The sequence below is a fragment of the Emys orbicularis genome, chromosome 2, assembly GCF_028017835.1.
Source record: "Emys orbicularis isolate rEmyOrb1 chromosome 2, rEmyOrb1.hap1, whole genome shotgun sequence".
NCBI lineage: Eukaryota > Metazoa > Chordata > Testudines > Emydidae > Emys > Emys orbicularis.
This window is the reverse complement of record NC_088684.1, coordinates 253,059,375-253,082,337: the sequence shown is the minus strand read 5'-3', so window position 1 is coordinate 253,082,337 and position 22,963 is coordinate 253,059,375. Positions and strand designations below refer to the sequence as shown.

The 22,963-nt window shown below is 41.5% G+C and overlaps 1 protein-coding gene across 1 annotated transcript in view; it reads left to right on the top strand.

The window, feature by feature from the left end:
- The window catches only part of ANKIB1 (ankyrin repeat and IBR domain containing 1), a 182,070-nt gene that overhangs the window by 105,157 nt on the left and 53,950 nt on the right, over window positions 1-22,963 (top strand). The window contains exon 5 of the mRNA XM_065398591.1: window positions 5,839-5,956. Within this exon, the coding sequence (XP_065254663.1) occupies window positions 5,839-5,956 (118 nt within the window). The remainder of the gene's footprint in view (window positions 1-5,838; window positions 5,957-22,963) is intronic.

Sequence of the window (22,963 nt, the reverse complement as noted above, 5' to 3'; positions counted from 1 at the left end):
CCTCAATTCCCTTCTCTCCCAAAATGAGTTGATTGTAGTGTGGTTCCATGTATCACTGACGAGAGGAAGATAAGGAGTGCAGGCAAAGCTGCAAGGGTGGAACACCATGCCAGTTTCATGGCACTTTTTCAAAAGAGCTCTAAAATTCACAGGCTAAGTCAGATCAACTTGGAATTTGGTATGCCAGTTGAAGACCTTGGATACAGTTTGTGGGATAAATTTGAGTAATTTGGTCTCAGGTTTCCGAAATGACAGGCTTTTATTTTTCAGAATGCTTCAAAATGCACCTGCATATGCAGATTGCCTTGGAAATAGCTATGCTACATCAAGATCCAGGTTAGACTTTGTGGGATCATTTAGTCAGGGAGTTTCTAATATAAAGGCCCACTCGTGACCTACTTTTAATTATCAAAATGCTCTAGAATGCACATGCAGAGCCTGATTGGCCTGGACATTTCTTTGCCAAGAGAGAGACCAGGGTAAAGACACTAGTGAAAAATTGGGATTATTTGGTCCAAGCATTCCCGTGATACAGCTCCCCTACATCTTTCTTTTCAAAGTGTTCTAAAATCATGTGTGTAAGTAGATTGCCTTGAAAATAGCTATGCCACATCAGAGTCCAGAATAGATTGTGGGTTGCAAATTAAGGATCATCTGGCCAAGAATTCCCAAAATAAAATCCTTTCCCCAGATGGTCTGGTTTTAATTTTCTGAGTGCTCCAGAAGCAGGCACACAGCACAGGAACTGAAGTGGTAACTGAAAACAGGAATGCTCAGTGTATGCCATGGGCACACAGTGCTGAAACTAGATTAGGGGGTTAGGAATAGACTTGCTCAGTGCATGCCACAAGCACTCAGCTCTGAGTGGAAGCTGAGGATAAGCAGGCTTTCTTAGTGCGGGCCGCAACTGCACAGCACTGAGACCAGAGGTTTAGGGAAATTGCTCTGGCTCAGGCTGCTCAAGGAAGGGCTCTGTGAGTGAGAAGTTCTGTAAGCAACCCATTCACCAACTTAAAAACCCTTTGCATATCTCTTACAAGAAGATTAGCATTTCCGGAAAAAAACAAAATATAAACTATGGAAAACCATGAATTACAGTGTTACGGTAACACTTCCCACACAACCTTCCTGGATGAAGATGGCAATAAAACTGGGAGTGCAACAATATCTTAGCCCTCCCTAACCAATGCTGCCATTTTATCTGTGCCCAGCACAACTCGAAATCAGCACTCTTATTCATACAGTCCAGTGGACCTGCACTAAGATCTGTGCAGCATCTTTGATGCAAGGGAGTACTTGTTGCTGGCTGACAGAGGGCAGAAAGGTACTGTTATATTCCCAGTTACTATTGCCATCCCCGTGTGGGCAGAGTTAAGTGTTCTTGCATTATAGTAACAGTATCTTAATTTCAAATGGTTGTAGCCAATTCATGTCATTGTTCATATTCAGATGTCATCAAGGAATTATAAGGAATGCTTACATTTAGAATTGAACCATTTACAATGAAGAAAATAAACAATTTGCAAAGCTTAAAAAAAGTCATAAGAATGTATAATTTCTAATTGCTAAGGGGCAGAACAAAAGCTTTCCACCTTTAAATAAGATGGGAGTCAGTAGTGACTCTACAACTTTTGCAAGTGTTTCCTTACTTTAAATATTTTTCTCAAGAATATTTCCTATGTAACTGTTTCTAATAGAAATAATTGTTTAACATGAGTTCATTCTAGGATCTTGTTTTCTATTGGTACTGGTTGAAATGCACATTCTTCTGAAGAGACACTTCCGTTTTAATTTTCTTTTTAACAGGGCACCTTTTATGATTTAAAGCTGAGTTTGCAATTAAAATATGTATAGCAAATGCAATGTCATGATAGTTTTTTAATTAAATATGTTCCTACATAACACAATATAGAATAGGAATATTAAACATTTACAAAACAAGATATAAACTTAAGAACTATGTCTCTGTGTAAAACACTGAGACACAAAACTTTATGACCAGAGTCTGTTCTTTTATCATTGTGGTTAGGTGAAACAAAAAGTGTCAAAATGGGATATGTCTGTGTTGGTTTTTTAAATAGAAATCAGGTCAGGGGAAAATTCCAAAAGATTTCCCTTGCCTCTAATTTTGTATTTTTATTTCATTAATTAAAACAACCCACAATAAAAGAATTTGAGCGAACACTGCCTATATGTATAATGTGTAAGGATATAAGAAATATTTCTCTCTCAAAATGTATTAAAGGTGAAGCTAGGCTAGCAGTAACCCAAATAATATACATTGTAATTTAATCTTTTTAACTAACTATTTTTGCATCAATTGTGATGGTTTCACATTCATAGTTCTCTGGTTCACTGCTTATTCCTAAAATAGAAGTAGGTTCATCTTTGTAGTATAGCCCCAGGAGGTAAAAGGCACTTTCATTTTAACCCCGTGCTGCAATGTATTCAGTATATGCTAAGGAACACCTGGGAATAAGCAGAAATTCAGAGCAGATCATCCAAAACAGTTTTAGTTCTCTGCCAGACACATAGAGCTTTATATTGCACAATAACAAAACAATCATTTTCTTCAGATATTTAATTTATATTTGGAATGGATCTGTTCAGTTCCAGTTGAAAGCCATTTAGCAAGTATTATAAGCACAACTTTAGTGTTTATATTTAAGAAAGTGAAAGATGTGTTTGCACTCTTAAAATAACCCACTTAAAATTAGTACATGGAGATAGAAATATCATTTTTAAATAGGAAGAGAAGACGAAAGTACAGCTGACTTTAATGTCTCCAAATCTATATATTCCATATGTGCACTTGAGTGGTAGATGCAATATCAGATAATTTTTGAAAAAATATAGCCCCAATTTACAAAAAGGATGATAATTACATAAAGTAAATTTGGCATCACTTGGTTACCATCTTAATTGCACAAAAAGGAATTGTTTTGTCTTCTCAATTTTTAACAGTATATTAAAAATAGAAAAATCACTTTAATTTTAAATGAACGGATAAAATAAAACCTCTGTGCAAATGCTAAGATATTAATAAACACTTTAACATAGTTTCAAGTAGCAATTTGATAATAAAAGAATTGATGGTATCTTTGCTTTTTGTATCTGGCTCAGAATGTTAGAGGTAAAATAAAGGGGAGGTGTGCGTGTGTGTGCTCAGATGTGTGTGTATGTAAAAGGAGGAGTATATAGAAAATATTACATGAATTAAAGATAGTGGAAAACTGTTATTCCATGGGTTGAAAAAGTGACAGAACATAGAACATCCCAAAGTTACAGTATAGTTTAAAGGTCTGGAGATCTCTTTGTTAAACACAAAGTGCAAGTTTTTCAGTACAGACCTCAATTATAATCTAAGGGTTTCTGCAGATGGAATGAGTTGAAGGAGTTCTTCTGTGCACTTAAGGTTTGATCCAAAGTTCATTGTAATCATGGGCGTCTTTCCATTGACTTCAATATGCTTTGGATCTGGGCCTATATGAGTTATTCAGATATGAGCTACACATACATCTGAGGTCATAGAAAACATTTTTTGAATTACTTTGAGAAACGGTACGTGTTCATATAATTAAAGAACGTATTATCTTGCCAAAGAGGGCATATTTAAAATTTTCTGCTTGTGTGCAACATTACCATTACCATTTCTAGACTCCTGACTGCTTAACTTTGTCTCCTTAATGTTTTTTTATGGATTAATATATTACTTTGTGAACAAAATATATGTATTTTTAAAACACGGTTGTAAGGAATATTTCCCATATTGCTTTAAAGAGCAAATTAAAATTCTTAAAACTAGAGAATCTAAAAATGCTTTCTGGGGCTTGTGTGGAACGTTCCAACTGAGATAGTATAACACTTACTACTCAAATGAGATAAGTGCCAGTATTGAACATAGAAACAACCAATTAAACATAACTTAGAACAATTGTGCACTTCAGATTGAAATGTTAGTTCCTTGAATATACATTTATGTTGCAGATATCATTAAGAAATATGTTTCCCTTATAGATTCTGTCTTTAAAAGGTGGTGGTTGTCATGCTGATGAAGCTAATTTATATTCTTTCAATGATAATTTAAACTACAGTTCAGATAAAGTCCAGAGGGTTTAGTCATTGTCCCAATTTTTTTAGAGCATATCCAGGCAAATGTAATCACTTGAGCACCCAGCTGTTTGTATCCCTGTCAATTTGCCATGTTTTCATAAGTTATCTTTTTTGTAAGAAATTAAATAGGTCAATCAAATTCTAGAAGGCTGTCAAGCAAACGACCCAGATTTACTTTAGCAGGGACCGTTAAGGATCAGAATGTTCTTAGTCCCACCATAGGTGTGCACCAACAGGAAGGCACAAGGAAACTCTCCCCAGTTTTGTGCAGCCTACATAAGGAAATGCAGGAACCACTTCCATCATGCTTTCCAAAAGAGGACAAAGAAGAGGCAGGGCTCTGGGTCCACTTTTCTGTTCACACTAGTCTGGGGAATTGTCTAGTACCAGAAAGGAGAGCAGGCTCTACCATCAATTGATGCTAGTTTATGTTGCTGATGGATCCTACTGCTTGTGAGTAATTACTGGAGTTTGTTTATTAGATGTATTTTTGAGAGTTTATTGTGGATGCCCAGTGTGTGAGATGGACTCTTTTATTTACTGTAGTGTAAATGTGAATTATAAAAAACTATTTAAAAGGCCAGTATATCATTTTCTCAGTCCCTTGCTTCTCACCTGGATGGTGTCTGCATGGGTGTATAAGACTTAGTATAGACTTTATTTTTTCCTGTGTTATTTTTAAGGAGTAAGAATGCAGCTCTCATATCTTGGCCATAGGAGCTGGACTGTGACCTCAGAGTTGCTGCCTTTTTGCCTTTCCACCTGACCCTATTGCTAACACTGTAAGAGAAGATGCCACCCTGAAACCAGCAGGGGGATTGAAACTGGTTCTCACCATTTAAGCTGCTCATGTCCGTGGCCACTGCTGCCCAAACTGCACAGTTGAACTTCTGTACTTGCGATGGATCAGCCACCTATAGCTGTATGCTCAGACCACTCAACCAATCAATTACCTCCATTCCCACTTCTGACTAGGTGCGTGCTGCCTCACGTGGCCTGCAGTCTGACGCCAGCCAATTATACCTTCCCTTTCTTTCTATCCAAGTCTTCAGCATTCCTGCCCCCAGGATAATGCCAAGGTAATGGCCCTCAGCACATATGAGGTCAGTAAAAAGTCATCCAGCTGCTACCTGTGTTTGCATTTTTGCCAGGCCAAGCAATATCTTACTTCAGATAATCCTGGGTCTAGCATTCTTTTCTTATCCATCCCTCAGAAATAGATTTTGAACGGCTCCAGAATTCTAGTGGCTACCTAATGAGTTAACTTTTCCAATAAGAATTATTTGGATTTCCTGTCTTCAGCCATATCACCAGCTGGGTTCCATGCAAACCTAGTAATTTAGATTCTTTTCTTTTTTTTAATCATTTGACTTAGAGTTAGACCATCTCAATGACTGAACTCTAGAAATATCAGAGAACTGTAGATGTATCTTCTTTTGGCTTTGAAATATGTAAAATTGATGCACTATAAATGAACATCACCAGATTACAGTGTCTTCGTATAATTTGATATAGTTGTCAATCTTCACAGTCATGAGTCAAACTAAAGAATTCTTCCCCAACTTACCTATCAAGAGGGTAGTTCCTCTGTCTGCGGTTTGAGATAATTGTTAGGTAGTAGAAATGTTTAAATTGTTGTTGCCAGTTTAATGCAAAATTATTGGTTCACTGGAAAAATCTCTACTTCTGAAGAGCTAACCTGTCTTTTTCTTTTCCTTTTCAAAGCCATATGAGGGACTAAGACTTCAGGATTTGCGAAGGCTAAAGGATATGCTGATAGTGGAATCTGCGGACATGCTTCAAGCTCCACTGTTTACTGCAGAAGCTCTGCTTCGGGCACATGGTAATCAAAAACTAAAAAAGCATTCAGACAGTTTTAGAAATTGTCTCCGCAAAATAAGTCATGTTCATGAGGGTTTTTTCTTTTCGAGCTATAATTGAAAGAAAAAGAGAAAATAATTAACAACAAAATGTGTATTCTTTTTCGAGTATATTCCCACTCTTGGGATAGTTTATACCTATCCTATCTCATAGAACTGGAAGGGACCCGAAAGGTCATCAAGTCCAACCCCCTGCCTTCACTAGCAGGACCAAGTACTGATTTTGCCCCAGATCCCTAAGTGGCCCCCTCAAGGATTGAACTTACAACCCTGGGTTTAGCAGGCCAATGCTCAAACCACTGAGTTATTCCCAAGCAATATCTTACAGTGGAAAGAGGGAGTAGAGTCCTAATTAAACAATGACTGAAGCACCGCTCTGCCAAGCAGTGCTTCAGACCTGGATGGCAGATACTATGCATAATGTCTTGTAAAAGTGTGAATTGGACTTCATGTAGCAGCCCAGCATATCTCAGTGAGGGGGATATATTTAATGAATGTTATAGATATAGCAACCACTCTAGGAGAATGGGCTCTAAAAGGAACAGGAGAAGAGAGTGAAGCTTCTCTACAATGTTCCCCAATACATCGTCTGATCCGCCTAGAGAGATACTGCGCTGAAATGGCCCTTAGAGGTGCTGATATACAAAATAAACAGCTTAAGAGAAGACCTTACATTCTTAGTTCTGTCCAGGTAATACGAGAGTGCTCTCTTTGCATCTAAAGGATGTAATCTAGATTCCCCATTACTTGTGTGGAAATTTGAGGAAAATACAGGTAAATTTAATACTTTGATTTACAAGAAACTCTGAAATCGTTTTAGGAAGGAATTTTGGGTATGGTCTAAGAACCACGTTATCTTTATAAAAAGTAGTATGGGGGGAGGGTCCTCTGTCAATGCATGTTACTCATTAACTCTTCAAGCAGAAGTGATTGCTATTATAAAGCCTGTTTTCAGAGATAAATGAAGAAGCAGCTTGCTACAGTTTCAAAAGGGGAAGACATAAGCTGCAATAGAACTAAATTCAAATTCCACGGAGGGAGCAGGCCCTGTACTGAGAGATAAAGAGTCAGTAAACCTTTTAAAAAGTTGTTCACCACCTTGTGCAAGAAAATAGATTTTTCCCGTAACCTCAGTATGGAATGCTGCTATTGCTGCTAAATGGACTTTAATGGAGGAGAGAGACAACCCCGTTGGTTATAAGTGTAACACATATTCTAAAACTAATTGTATAGGAACTGTAACTGGTCAACATTTCTACCAGATTGGCCACATAACAAATCTTTGTCATTTAAAATTGTAACTTTTTCTGGTAGATGATTTCTGAGCATTAATAAGAACTAGCTGCTCCTTTGAGGAACAAGGTCTTTCTAAATCTGTCAAAGTCCTGTTGCCCAAGCCAATAGAGGTAACAATTGAAGATCTGGATGGAATACCCTTCCCTCTGTTGGGACAGTAAGTCTGTGGAAAACAGAGCGTCTTGTATTTGACGTTGGATAAATGGAGCAACTTGGTGTACCATTGTTGCCTTGGCCATGCTGGAACAACTAAAATCACGCTGGCTGAATCTTGTTTTATTTTCGTTAGAACTTTGAGGATTAGAGGGAATGGGATAAATGCATACATCAGACCCATTCCTCAATCTAGGATGAATGCATCTATCACTGATAAATTGTCTGAACCTGCTCTTGATAAAAATGGGGACATTTCATACTGAATCTAGTGCCGAACAGATCTATGTCCAAAATCCCCAAAAGATAGAAAATGTTCTGAATCACCGAGTCCTTTAGAAACCATTTGTGCATCTGTGAGGAATCTCTGCTCAGATGATCTGCATCCTTGTTGTATTCTTCTTCAAGTGATTGTTCATGTCCATTCCAACCAGGTGTGTGTGCGCCGCGTGCACGCCAGCCGGAAGATTTTTCCCTTAGCAACGTCCGTAGGGTCGGCCGGGGCTCCCCCAATATAGGGCCCTGCCGATCCTCCACTCCCTCAGTTCCTTCTTACTGCCGGTGACGGCTAGCTGGAACTTCGTTCGCTCCCGCAGCAAGTGCTCTAGCAGCGTCTGATAGCATATCATTTATATAGTTTTTCAGTTAGTTAATAGTTGTTCCTTATAGTTATAGTTAGTGGGTTTGGGGCCCTCTCCCCACAAGGTTCCCCCTCTCAGGTATGCCCGGGTCTCCAGGGTTTAAGCTCTGTGAGGCCTGTGGCAAGTTTATGCCCAAGAGTGATCCTCACTCATTCTGTGCCCACCCACACCCAGCCTCCTTCCCCGTCCCTCTTCAGGGACCCTTGTCACGAGCAACTTCTAATTCAAAAAGTGCAGTCCCTCCTCTTTGTGGGGGCAGTGGAGGAGGTTCCTCAGGAGCTAAGGGGAAGGGGGTTTTACTCCCAGTATTTTCTAATACCGAAGGCCAAGGGGGGCCTCAGACCCATCTTGGACCTGCGGCAGTTCAACAAGTTTGTAAAGAAACTCAAGTTCCGCATGGTCTCGCTAACCTCCATTATCCCCTCATTGGATCTGGGAGACTGGTTACGCCGCCCTCAACTTGAAGGACGCGTATTTTCACATCGCAGTAGTCCCACATCACAGACGCTACCTCAGATTCGTGGTGAGCAACGGCCACTATCAGTTTGCCGTCCTCCCGTTTGGACTGTTGACAGTGCCCCGAGTATTCACAAAGTGCATGGCAGTCATTGCGGCATTCCTGTGCAAGCTCCAGATACAGGTTTTTCCTTACCTCGACGACTGGCTGATCGGGGCCGCTCAAGAGCCCAAGTGCAGGGTCAGGTTGAATTCATAAGAAGGACCTTCCTCGAATTGGGTCTCCTCCTAAATGAGGCCAAATCTACTCTTTCCCTGGTGCAGAGGATAGAGTTTATAGGGACAGTCTTAGACTCGACTCAAGCCAGGGCATACCTCCCGGAAGCCAGGTTTCGCTCATACAAGGCCTCAGAAAGTTCCCCACGACCACAGCAAGGAACTGCCTAAAGCTGCTGAGACACATGGTTGCGTGCACTCCAGTTTTGGCTGGCGTCAGTGTATCGGCCAGCCTGACACGCTCTGGACAGCATCATAACCCTGCCCTGCCCGGTGTTGGACTCCCTCCTATGGTGGCTTGACCCGTGAGTGGTTTGTGCGGGAGTGCCCTTTGCCAGCCCTCAGCCCTCTCTCTCATTGGTGACAGACGCCTCGGATCTGGGCTGGGGAGCTCATCTAGGGGACCTCAGGACTCAAGGCCTCTGGTCTCAGGCGGACCTCGCTCTGCTCATCAATGTCAGAGAACTGAGAGCAGTACAACTGGCATGCCACGCTTTCAAAACCCAGGTGCGTCTCAGTCCTCATGGACAGCACCTCGGCGATGTTTTATACCAACAAACGGGGGTGCACGCTCCTCTCCCCTATGCCGGGAAGCCCTTGCACTGTGGGACTTGTGTGGAGTACTCAATCCTCCTGCAGGCATCATACCTCCCAGGAGTGCAGAACGAGCTGGCGGACAGTCTCAGCTGGACCTTCCACGGCCACAAGTGGTCCCTCCGGCCGGATGTGGCGAGCTTAATCTTCTGTATCTGGGGGTCTCCCCATATAGACCTGTTCGCCACCCGTGGCAACAGGAAATATCAGCTATTCTGCTCCCTCATGAGTCACAGTCCGGGATCCATCGCGGATGCCTTCCTCCTCCCGTGGGGGGGCTGCCAGCTCTATGCTTTTCCACCAATTTTGCTGGTCTACAAGGTGCTCCTCAAGATCCGCAGGGACTGGGACCGAGTCATACTGATAGCGCCGGCGTGGCCGGGCCAGCACTGGCTCACATCGCTCCTGGGAATGTCCGTAGCACCGCTCACTTTACCGTTGGTCCCGGATCTGATCACGTAGGACCGTGGCCGACTCCTGCATCCAAATCTAGAGTCGCTCCACCTCACGGCCTGGATGCTCCATGGTTAAACACCGCAGAGCTGTCATGCTTGGATCAAGTCAGACAACTCCTTGGTGGTAGTAGAAAGCCCTCCACCAGGGCAACGTACCTTGCCAAGTGAAAGAGGTTCTCCATCTGGCCGGAGCAACGCAGTCAGTCGCCGTTGCTTGCCCTCATACCGTTCATACTGGACTATCTCCTTCACCAAAACAACAAGACCTGTCCCTGTCATCAATAAGGGTCCACTTAGCCGCCATCTCCGCCTTCCATCTGGGCACAGACGGCTTCTCGGTCTTCACAAACCCTCTAGTCAGTTGTTTCCTCAAGGACCTAGACAGGCTCTTCCCACAGACGCGTCAGCCTGTCCCAGCCTAGGACCTAAATCTAATCCTCTCCAGACTTATGGGCCCTCCATTTGAACCACTGTCGACCTACTCCCTGCTCTGTGTCTCGTACAAGGTCACGTTCCTCGTGGCAATTATCTCGGCTAGACGGGTATCGGAGCTCAGGGCCCTTGCGTCCGATCCTCCTTACACAGTTTTTCGTAAGGACAAGGTCCAACTCAGACCTCACCCAGCTTTTCTCCTGAAGGTTGTCTCCCAGTTTCACATGGGCCAGGACATCTTCCTCCCAGTGTTTTATCCCAAGCCACACTCCTCTGATAGGGAGCGCAGGCTGCACTCACTAGATGTACGTAGGGCCCTAGCCTCCTATGTAGAGAGGACTAAACCGTTCTGGAAGTCCATCCAACTCTTTGTGGCCCTGGCGGACAGAATGAAAGGTCTCCCTGTCTCTTCTCAACGCATCTCGTCATGGATCACATCCTGCATTCGGGAGTGTTACGGCCTGATGAAGGTGCCCGCCCCACCGATTACCGCCCACTCTACCAGGGCTCAGGCCTCCTCAGCGGCATTCCTGGCGCAGGTCCCCACCCAGAGAATCTGCAGGGCAGCCATGTGGTCCTTGATGCATACATTCACTATGCAATTTACACAACAGGCCAGAGACGATGAGGCCTTTGGATGCGCTGTGCTCCAATCGGTGCACGACTCTGACCCCACCTCCTAAGCTTTGGCTTGTGAGTCACCTGGTTGGAATGGACATAAACAATCACTCGAAGAAGAAAAAACGATTACTCACTTTCTCGTAACTGTTCTTCAAGATGTGTTGTGCATGTCCATTCCAATACCCACCCTCCTACCCATCTGTCGGAATAGCCGGCAAGAAGGAACTGAGGGGGTGGAGGGTCGGCAGAGCCCTATATTGGGCGCCATGAAGGCACCACTCCAGCGCCCAGGCCGACCTTCCGGACGCTGCTAAGGGAAAAATCTTCTGGCTGGAATGCACACGGCGCGCACACACTTGGTTGGAATGGACATGAGCAACACATCTCGAAGAACAAGAGTTACGAGAAAGTGAGTAACCGTTTTTTCTCCCATGTCATGAAAGGCAATTGGTTAAATATTGTAGAGGATACACCAGTCCCAAAGCTTTATCACCTCGTGGCATAGCTAAGAAGATCGAGTTCTGTCTTGTTTGTTCAAATCATATACTGAAGACATGTCTGTGACCACCTGGATTACTGCAGAAGAAAAGCTTTGAGAGCCTGATGGATTGCCCTCAGTTCTAGCAAGTTTGTTTAATAAGGATTTTGTGTAGTTCCAAAGACCTCAAATGAAAAAGGTTGGTGAGCACACCACTGCGACCATCTTGGACACATCTGTGGTTACTGTTGACATAGGAGTAGGTGGGTTGAACAATACTCCTTTGAGGATATTCTATGGGTTCAACCACCATATTAGAGAGGGATGAATTTTCCTTGCACCAGTATTTTTCCATATACAGTCCCTAAAGGGCTTGAAGTTCTGTAACAGACGTTGTTGAAGTGGCTTCATTCTTAACTTGGCATATGGAGTCACATATGTTGTAGATGCCATGAGGCCTAATAATGCCAGAAAATACATTACCTTTTGAGAGGGCTGCAGAAACTGTATTTATATATGGTGGTGATTTTCAAAAACTTTCTCCAAAAGCTCTTCTTTTTATGGAGTCATGGATCACTCCAATGAAGGGAATCCTGTGTGATGGAATCAGAAGGGACTTCTCTTTGTTTATGAAAAGCCCTAATGCTCAAAATAGAGAACAGGTCATCTGATTGGCTCTCTGTAATTCTTTTTTGGATGGGGCCTTCAGCATCCGATTATCTAAGTAAGGGAAGATGAAAACTTTTTGCCTTCTCATGTGCTGCTACTGGAGCCAGGCATTTGGTAAAAACTCTGGGTCCACTGAAGAGGCCAAAGGCTAAGACGCTGTACTGGAAATTGTCTGACTCAAGGACAAAACATAGCTATTGTGGTGAGATGCATGAAGGAAGGGATTTGAGTTGGACAGTATAATCTTCCTTTACTGTGTCTAAAACACATGTGTCTGAAGTGGTGATTGTATGTAGTGTTGTTGTAGCCGTGTTGGTGCCAGGATATTAGAGAGACAAAGGGTGTGAGGCAATATTTTATGCTCTGTAAAACTGGGACGGACAGGATAGGATTTTCTGAAATTGTTTGAGAGCTTTCGATCAACATGTCAAACGTAAAGCCTAACATTAGGCAAGGAGGATGTGTCTGAGGATATGTCTACACTACGAAATTAGGTCGATTTTATAGAAGTCGATTTTTTAGAAATCGACTTTATACAGTCAATTGTGTGTGTCCCCACTAAGCGCATTAAGTCGGCGGAGTGCATCCACAGTACCGAGGCTAGCGTCAACTTTTGGAGCGTTGCACTGTGGGTAGCTATCCCACAGTTCCCGCAGTCTCCGCCGCCCATTGGAATTCTGGGTTGCACTCCCAATGCCCGATGGGGCAAAAACATTGTTGCGGGTGGTTTGGAGTACATGTCGTCAGGCCTCCCTTCCTCCGTGAAAGCAACGGCAAACAATCGTTTCTCGCCTTTTTTCCTGGGTTACCCGTGCAGACGACATACCACGGCAAGCATGGATCCCGCTCAGCTCATCGTCACCGTACGTCTCCTGGGTGCTGCTGGCAGACGCAGTACTGCATTGCTACACAGCAGTAGCTCCTTGCCTTTGCAGCAGCAGACGGTGCAGTACATCTGCTAGCCATCGTCGTCATTTCCTGGGTGCTCCTGGCCGACCTCGGTGAGGTCGGTCAGGGGCACCTGGGCAGACATGGGTGCTCCTGGCAGACTTCGGTGAGGTCGGTCGGGACGCCTGGACATAAATGGGAGTGACTCCAGGTCATTCTCTTCTTTGTTTTGTCTCATGGAGATTCAGTCCTGCCTGGAATATCATGCGAGCTGGAGGCTTCTGCCTCAGGCTGCTCTCCCAGCCGGCAGCACCGCACGGTCGCACCTACCCCAGCCTACCCCTTGCTCCCATGGTTCTTGAAGCCTGGACAGTAGTAAGGAGCAGTTAAACTATAGGCTGAGCAAGTGCAGAATGGTGGTAGAATGTACCTTTGGACGTTTAAAAACTCGCTGGCGCTGTTTGCGATTAGAAGAGCACAGCAAGGCGCGCTGCGCATCACAGAGGCTTTGAAAACCAGTTTCATGACTGGCCGGGCTTTGGTGTGACAGTTGTGTGTGTTTCTCCTTGATGCAAACCCACCCCCTTTGTTGATTTTAATTCCCCGTAAGCCAACCACCCTCCCCCCTTCAAAATAAAGTAACTATTGTTTTGAAACCATGCATTCTTTCTTTATTAATTAAAAAAAAAAAAATGAGATAACGGACAAGGTAGCCCGGGTGGGGGAGGAGGGAAGGACAAGGCCACATTGCTTATTGTAGCCACACTAAAAATCAAACTGTTTGAATGACAGCCTTCTGTTGCTTAGGCCATCCTCTGCAGTGGAATGGCTAGGTGCCCCGGGACTTCTTCCCCCTCCCCCCCCCGCATTCTTGGGCATCTGGGTGAGGAGGCTATGGAACATGGGGAGGAGGGGAGGCGGTTATACAATGGATGCAGCAGGGGTCTGTGCTCTTGTTGGCTTTCCTGCAGCTCCAACAGATGCTTCATCATGTCCGTTTGCTCCCCCTTAGCCTCAGCATCGTGTCCTGCCTCCGCTCTTCGTGCTCACTTAATTCTTTCCTGGCCTCTGCCACTGAATGCCTCCATGCATTAAGCTGTGCCCTATCAGTGCTGGAGGACTGCATGAGCTCGGAAAACATGTCATTGCGAGTGCGTTTTTTTCGCCTTCTAAACTGTGATAACCTCAGGGACGGAGATGATGGGGGAGCGTAGAAACATTCTACGCTCTACGATTCTGGGGGGACTGCATGGTCATCTGTGCTGCTGAGTTCGCCATGCTGACCAAACAGGGAATGAAATTCAAAAGTTTCCGGGGCTTTTCCTGTGTACCTGGCTAGTGCATCGGAGTTCAAAGTGCTGTCCAGAGTGGTCACAATGGAGAACTCTGGGATAGCTCCTGGAGGCCAATACCGTCGATTTGCATCTGCATTACCCCAAATTCGACCCAGCAAGGTCAATTTTAGCGCTACTCCCCTTGTCGGGGAGGAGTACAGAAGTTGATTTTAAGAGCCCTTTAGGTCGACGGAACATGGTTGGTTTTGTGGACGTAGTCATTTTTAAATTGACCTAACGTGGCTAAATTCGACCTAACCCCGTAGTGTAGACCAGGGCTGAGAATTTCTTTGACCTCATCCTGGGCTTTCCTTCCTCTCTTGTGTTTGAGAGAATGCTTGCTATTGGTGTTGCTGTTGATAGTCTGACTGCCTCTTCTCATTATAGAGGGACAAGGTGGGTGAAGTAGTATCTTTTATTGGACCAATTTCTATTGGTGAGAGAGACAAGTTTTCGAGCTTATATAGAGCTTTTCTTATAATAAGACAAAGAAGAAAATGGTGTGTGGTATTGCCTGTGATGCCTGAACATAGGCATAAGGTGTTCTCTGTTGATAGGGAGATGGTTGCCATGGAACGCGTCTCCTTCATCTTTTCCAGTACCTCATAAGTTTTTGAATTAAATAGTCCATCCCCTTTAAAGGGTAGATCTTCTATTTTAGATGCTCTTTCCATAGAAAGAAATGATCGTAGCCATGCATGCCTATGTAGCGCTATTGCAGATGCAACAGCTTTTGAGATGGTATCGGGGACATCAAATGATGTCCTGAGGGCATGCTTAGCCCAGTTTTGTCCCTGTTTGTTGAGATATAATGTCAACTTCCTGTAATCCTCTGGGAGATTTTTGGTAAAGACTCCTCTCTTATCTCACAGTTGAAACTAATACCTGGCCATCACTGCTTGATAATTTGCACATGCATGTTTAAAAAAGCTGAAGAAAACATTTTTCTACCTAGAGTCCCAACTTTTTCTCTTCTATAGCATAAGGGGTAGAAGGTTGAAGACTTCACCTTGCTCTTTGAAGTGATACTGCTATAATCAGAGTTTGGCTGAGGGTTTACATGAAAACAGAGAATCTTTCATAAGGGATCTGGTATAATTTGTCAACCTTTTTTGAAATTGGTTGGCACAATGATGGATTGGACCATAGGAATTTTGCTGGTTTCCAAATACCTTCTAGCTTAGGCAACAAAACCCTGCTTTTTGCAGTAGCCCCCAAAATGTCAGCCTGGATGCATAGCCTCATTGAAAGCTACTGATGGTAATTTTAAAGTTTATGCCATCCTATCAACTAGTTCATGAAATTAGATCGCCTCTGCCAAAGAAGACAATGCTGTAACTACTCCCACATTGCCATCGTGCGATGAGCCACTTTCTGGTTCCATGACATATTGGAAATTTTCCTGTGGACATTCCTTCTGGTGGTCGTCTTCAAAAAGTATAGCCTGTGCCAAAGAAAGAGTGCCATACCACTTTTCAAAGCTATGCCCTCAGAACACGTTCATATGCTGGGGGAAGGGAGGGAGGTGTGTGAGCACCCTAACACACACTGCTACCAGAATTTCTATTGTCCTTGCTGCTCCCCCTCTGTGCATCCCGAGAGCGGGAATATGCAGAGGACACTTGAAGAAGAAAAATGTATTACAGTATTTTGTTGTGACATAACTCTACCACTCAGCTAGTCTATTTAGCAATTGAAATTTTTGTCCAAAATATAGATTAGCGCTGAATGTTGTGGTAGAAAATAAAACCAACTTCTTTTTGAAGTAGCATTTCCATTTTAACTGTGTTCATAAAGATGGTTTTATATCCCCATTTATTCAGACTGTCTGTAGTATATCAAAAACGTTCAAACAGGGGAGTTAATAGGAAAGTGATTGAAACTGGGGATCATAATCTAAGAAGTTTTGAGTTAAAGCTGTTTGGAGAAACAAGGTTTTATTGTTTCAAAATTGAGGCCTAAAAGTGGAACTACTTAGACAGTTGATCCCATATTGAAGTTCTGACCTTCATAAAAGTCCATTTCTATATTTATTTAGTCAAACCAATGGTGGTTTGCTGCTAAATATGTTGTGTGTATAGTGAGTGTGTAAAAACAGACCCTCTTCTTTCTGTTACATAAAACTGATATGTTCATTGTAATAGGTTTAACATGGATGTGAATAATAGCAATTAAATTAGCCTTCCAGAAACCTCCTCTTATATTCATCCTTGTTTGAAAAGCTACTGTTTCTAGTTTGACACACTGGGACAAATTAACCCCTGGTGTAACTCCATTGAAATGAAAAGGACATGGGCAACTTCAAAATCACAATTCTTTCTGAAATTAGTTTATCTACGTTAGTTAGAAATAACACCTAAGATTACTATAACTGAAAGGTTATTCAGTTTGTTGATTTGTGCATTTGATAACACTTCGTGGATAGTCATTTCACTGTTTCCCCTGTATAGTCAGATAAGAGCATAGGAATTACCATATCAGATCAGTTGTCCATGTAGTTTCAGTATCCTATTACCAACTGTGACCAATACCAGATGCTTTTAAAGGGAGATGCGGTAGGAAAAACCTTTCTGAATTTAACAGGTAGAAATTGTAGTTTTATGTTAGAACAATTGAAAATGGAAAAGTTTGCCTTTGTCTTCTTTTCTCCCTCCAAATATTTATTAAACATTTTAGTAAATTGTACAACACTTAACTCCCAGTACTTAGAAGTTGGTTTATGCCTTGAAGCATGAGGGGTTTTAGAGAGAGAGAGAGAAGATGCCAGACCTAAGTATGAACTTTTGTGTTGTGGTGATGGACTTTATTTTGGGATCCTGAAGATGGTTTTGAACTATTGCTCTTATTAAACCAGCCCCAGGTAAGGGTGGTGTTAAACCAGAGAGAAGCCTGTGTGCAGTTCTTAAGGGGTCCGGGAGAGTGGGAAACAGAGGCAGGGTGCTGCAGAGTAACCTATGGCCAGGAGAGGGTGATCAGGAGGCAGCTGGACCTTCTATAGTCTGCCTGCCAGACGTCACATTGCAGGATTGAGGCCTCAGGGTCTGATCCAGTAAAGCACATAAGCATGTGCTCACTATGGATGTGAGTAGTGCCTTTAAGCACATGAGTAGTTCCAATGAATATAAAGTTATGCATGTTAATCCCTTTGCTAGAATGGGCTTCAGTTATTTTTTTGTGGGTTTCTTGCATAGCAACTGAAAAATTTAAAATAGGGAAGTGTGATTTTAAAACCACAGAAATTGGCAGAATGTCTCACAAGTGGGTGTGTAGTACCTGAAACTATTTTTGTTATTTTTAGTTTTGACTAGTTTTCAAGTTGATTGTGTACCTTTAATAGAAAATTATACCAGAGACTAACTTTTATCATTGTGTTTAAATGATAACCTAATCACATACAAGTAACTGATATTGCATAATATTTTTTTAATTTAGCTAATTTGCTTTGTTCCTTATATGGTATTAATATATAAGGAGAACAATATTTTGAATTTTAAGAATACTTAGTTAAGACTGAAGCTTCTCAGATGGCAAATTCTGTAACCCATACAGACATTCTTAAGAACAAAATGTTGGCAGTGCTATGTATTACATGCTGGAAGTCTGAGTCTCAAAGCAATGAGGTTGATGTAAACTGTGCAGACATGTCTGCCACCATCTAGAGAGCAGTAATTGAGATTTGAGAAGGAATCAGTCTGGGTTACAGGGTCATTCTCTTGATGTTGCCTTCATGGTGTAGTTGTAACTTAATGCAATTGAACATTACCTAAAGAGAAGTACAGACATAATTTGCAAGTCCTGAGAAAGCAGGCTCTTTTGCCTTTAGCTTATTCAGTATAAATTGGAAATTATTCAACCAAGCATAATTAAAACTTAATAATGTGTTTGACATAAAAATAAGGACATATAATTGGTGTGATTATGTAACATGACTGAATAACTGATGAATATGTTTATCTTTAAATTAAGATATAAACCAGAAGCCACTCTGCATAAATTAGCATTGCCAAACTCTAAATATTTTCCCATTAATTTTTTAAGAGACAAAATAATAATAATAATAATAGCTTAATTCTAACTTTCTTAATTCAAAGAACATGAGCTTAAGGTATTTTTCTTATATTTAATAATAATGCATTTTACTCGCCTTTTTAGAAACTTGACCTTGAAATCTATTTACTTGACAAACTTTGATTTCCTCTGTCACACAAAAGCATGGATTTGTTAGTACAGCTTGTTCGTCAGAGCTGGGATTGGGATTTTGTTTGTTTTTTCACTAATAGAGCACAGAAGATTTATGGGAGAGGGATGGAAAGCGAATTATTACATAAAATTGCAACTAGAGAAGAAAAAATTAGTGGTTTTTGTTTTTTTGTTTTTTGACCTATCAACTGTGACATTCTATACCTTGGGGGAGCATACTGTAACCCCCATATTCCACATTTCCATATAATCATGATCTTAAATATAAAGCATGCCTTGTAAGGTATCAGGGGAAAGGTTATGATCTGCTGAAAGTCATTTCTCTATCCATATATGTATATCATTAATGCATATGAAGTTATGAGAATTGTGTTGTATGATTGTCACTAAAACATGCTGTAAGTTGGGAAATCAGTCAGATATTAGCTCCCCAGAGGCAATAGCAAGGAAAGTAACCAGCACCCAGGCGGAATGTGAAACAACCCATCAACAACCATTGTCCAGCCAGGGAGCTACAATTCAATGACTCACCTGCATGAGGCCACACCAGGAGAATTACTCAACCTTGCCGGGAGACTCAGCAGTTCACCCAGACATGCCTGGACTTGTGTTTCCAAGCACATGGACTGAGGGTATAAAACGGACACAGTGGCCACATGCTAGGCCTTTCTAGTTCACCCACCTACGCTGCAAGCAACAAGGACACTCTGAAGACTCCAACTGGGGGTACTGGCCCAGATTTCAGGGGTGAAATCTGTGTACTATGAACTGCAATATGCAGTGGGGTGAGAAAAACTGCTTAGTCTAGTTGTTGCCCAGCCTAATAGGGTTGAGAGTTTAGACTACATGCTTATATTTTATTTCTTTTGGTAACTAACTCTGACTTTTTGCCTATCACTTAATATCACTTAAAATCTATCTTTTGTAGTCAGTAAATATGTTTTACTGTTTATCTTTACCGGTGAGTTTGCCTGAAGTGTGTGGTAAATCTGCTCAGGTTTTGCAAAGACTGGTGTATGTTCACTTTCATTGATGAAGTGGTGAACCAATTAATAAGTCTGCACTGCCCATCTTGAGCAGTGCAAGACAGTATATTCCTGGGGTACAGTGCTGGGAGCTGGAGGGGGATTTGAATCAGGTGCCTTTCTCTGTGTGATTGATGAGTGGCTCGGGGAGCATTCATGCAATCTAGCTGGGTGTGGGATCTCCACATGCGGTTGTGCTGAGTGATAACAGCACCTGGAGGCGTTGCTGGTGAGAGACAGCCCAGGCTGGAGAGAGTTCAGGGGGCACATTGGTCCCACAGTCCCAGGCTGCACCCTGTGGATTCTGTCACACCAACCATTATACTATTATCTCTATTGTACTATTTATACTATTATCTCTTTTTAAACTTCATTCTTGTAGGATGAAAGGTAGAGCACTCTAATTTCTAATTCAGCTCACACTAAAATAATTTATTTCAGGGTAAAAGAGGTACAGCTCAGCTAATAACCTTATGTTATGCTGCAGCTCATGATTTACTAAAAAACCAGTGGAATCCATCAAGCAGGACGTGTTTGCTGCGACTACTAATTTAAAAAGGCACTACAAATATCGGTATTGGACTTCTTATAGCTCTTAGCAATATCTCAAGTTCAATAAGTTCCTGTTTAAAAGATTATAAAGACAAAATAATATGTAAAATGGCATATGTTATGCTGGTAATAAGAGTAGCAATTTTTTGTTATTGCAATCTAATAATGTTACACAGGTAACATAACCTTAAGCAGATGAAATGGAATGAATGAAATCTTTAAAATGTTTTACAGTTTGGACAAGTTATGCAAACTTGTCTCCATAACATTTTCATTTATATTAAAAATCAATAAGCAAATTTCAGTGTGATTGACCTACTGATATGCAAAATGAATACTTTCATAATATCACTAGTAAACGGGGCTCCTTATATTTTGTTAAAAGAATGAGGAGTACTTGTGGCACCTTAGAGACTAACAAATTTATTTGAGCATAAGCTTTCATGGGCTAAAACCCACTTCATCAGATGCATGCAGTGGAAAATACAGTAGGAAGATATATCTATACAGAGGACATGAAAAAATGGGTGTTGCCATACTAACTATAACGAGAATAATCAGTGAAGGTGGACTATTATCAGCAGGAGAAAAAAAACGTTTGTAGTGATAATCAGGATGGCCCATTTCCAACAGTTGACAAGAAGCTGTGCCAGGTTTCAGAGTAGCAGCCGTGTTAGTCTGTATCCGCAAAAATAACAGGAGTACTTGTGGCACCTTAGAGACTAACAAATTTATTAGAGCATAAGCTTTCGAGGGCTACAACCCACTTCTTCGGATGCATATAGAGTGAAACATATATTGAGGAGATATATATACACACATACAGAGAGCATGAACAGGTGGGAGTTGTCTTACCAAGTCTGAGAGGCCAATTAAGTAAGAGGAAAAAAAACTTTTGAAGTGATAATCAAGATAGCCCAGTACAGACAGTTTGATAAGAAGCAAGTGTGAGAATACTTACAAGGGGAGATAGATTCAATGTTTGTAATGGCTCAGCCATTCCCAATCCCTATTTAGCCCTGAGTTGATTGTGTCTAGTTTGCATATCCATTCCAGAAGCTGTGAGTAACAGTAGGGGGAAAAAATTAGCATGGGGAAATAGGTTTTATTTTGTGTAATGACCCATCCACTTCCAGTCTTTATTCAAGCCTAATTTAATGGTGTCCAGTTTGCAAATTAATTCCAATTCTGCAGTTTCTCATTGGAGTCTGTTTTTGAAGTTTTTTTGTTGGAGTATTGCAACTTTGAGGTCTGTAATCAAGTGACCAGGGAGGTTGCATGTATCCGATGAAGTGGGTTTTAGCCCACGAAAGCTTATGCTCAAATAAATTTGTTAGTCTATAAGGTGCCACAAGTACTCCTCGTTCTTTTTGCTGATACAGACTAACACGGCTACCACTCTGAAACTTATATTTTGTTCTTTACTTATAGTACATATGCAATTTTTATTTACAATAACCTAGAGAGTTTTATTTATTATACATCTGCTTCATAAAAACTGAAAATTTAGGGTTTTTCTAAACATCAGATACTTAAGGTTGACAAATAAAATGAACTTTTGTATGATTGACACTGTTTGAAAATTTAGGGGTTTTTTGAGGCTTAAAATCATAGTGATATGATAAAGTATGTCAGTTCAAATTTGTCTTTCAATCTGAATCTATCCATGTATGTGGATGCTCTTTACACTATATTGGTATTTTTAGTTTCAAAGTGGCACGGAAATTTGACAAACTAACATTGTTGAATGTTTTGTTTGTTTTTAGATTTGAAATAAAGCAGTTTTAAACTATTTAAAAAAAATCTTTGTGATCTTAATAACTGCTTATATATTCATTTATGCGTACAATGTTGTAGCAGCTGTGTTACTTCCAGGATATTAGAGAGACAAGGTAGGTGAGATAATATTTTTATTGGATCACTTCTGTTGCTGAGAGAGACAGGCTTTTGAGGTTACACAGAGCTCTTCCTTGGGGCAGATCTAAAAAAACCTGTCTCTCTCAGCAACAGAAATTGGTCCAATAAAAGCTATTACTTCACCTACCTTGTCTCTCTGTATACATTTGTTTTACTGTAGTTCATTTGTACCATAGAAAACTTTAACTGTGAACTTAATATTTGTACACGTGAAAACTATAGAAGGGTCACTGTAATATTTGATTGTAGAATTACAAAAAATCCTAGCAAGGATAAATGATTTCTTTTTAAATTCAGATAATTTTTAATTTTGTATTTAAGAAATGTATCATGCAAATGGGCTGTTGTGTAGATGGCAAAAGCTTCAGCTATTTCAGGTCAAGCTGAATAATTTTCATATGTGGAAGTAAAATTGTCTCAATGTAATACTTAGACAAAAGCCTTCATATTGTAAGTTCTTAAAACCAAATTATTTGAACAACAGTCTCAAAAGAGATAACAACATGTGAAACTTTTTACAGCTATACCATAGGAAACTCAGACTGTTGAGCGACAATTTCCCCAATACACAGCATTAGAAAATGCACAGTTTTATACAGTCAGAAGTTAGTGAAAATGGTGACAACTGCTGCACACAGAACTTCCAGTTTTGTAGATGGTAGAAACTTTCATATGCTGATATCCTGCCCCTTGTTAGAAGAGACACGTAGGGGAATTATGATTATAAAAGCAAGATTGTCACTTGTCCTCTGACCCAGTGGAGGGCAGGAAGAGAGTACAAGACCTCTTCATACTACTTTCCTATGTGGGCTGGCCTGTGTTGCCAGTCTGTGGATAGGAGACAAAGCAGGCTCCACATTTCTCTCTCTCCCCACACATAAATGTACTGGCAAGCAGAGCTGAGCCAGCACAGGGTGGGAAGATAGTAATCTGATACTGTTATGGGCCAGTAGCAGATTATTTCCTGCCCGGAGCAAGGAAAG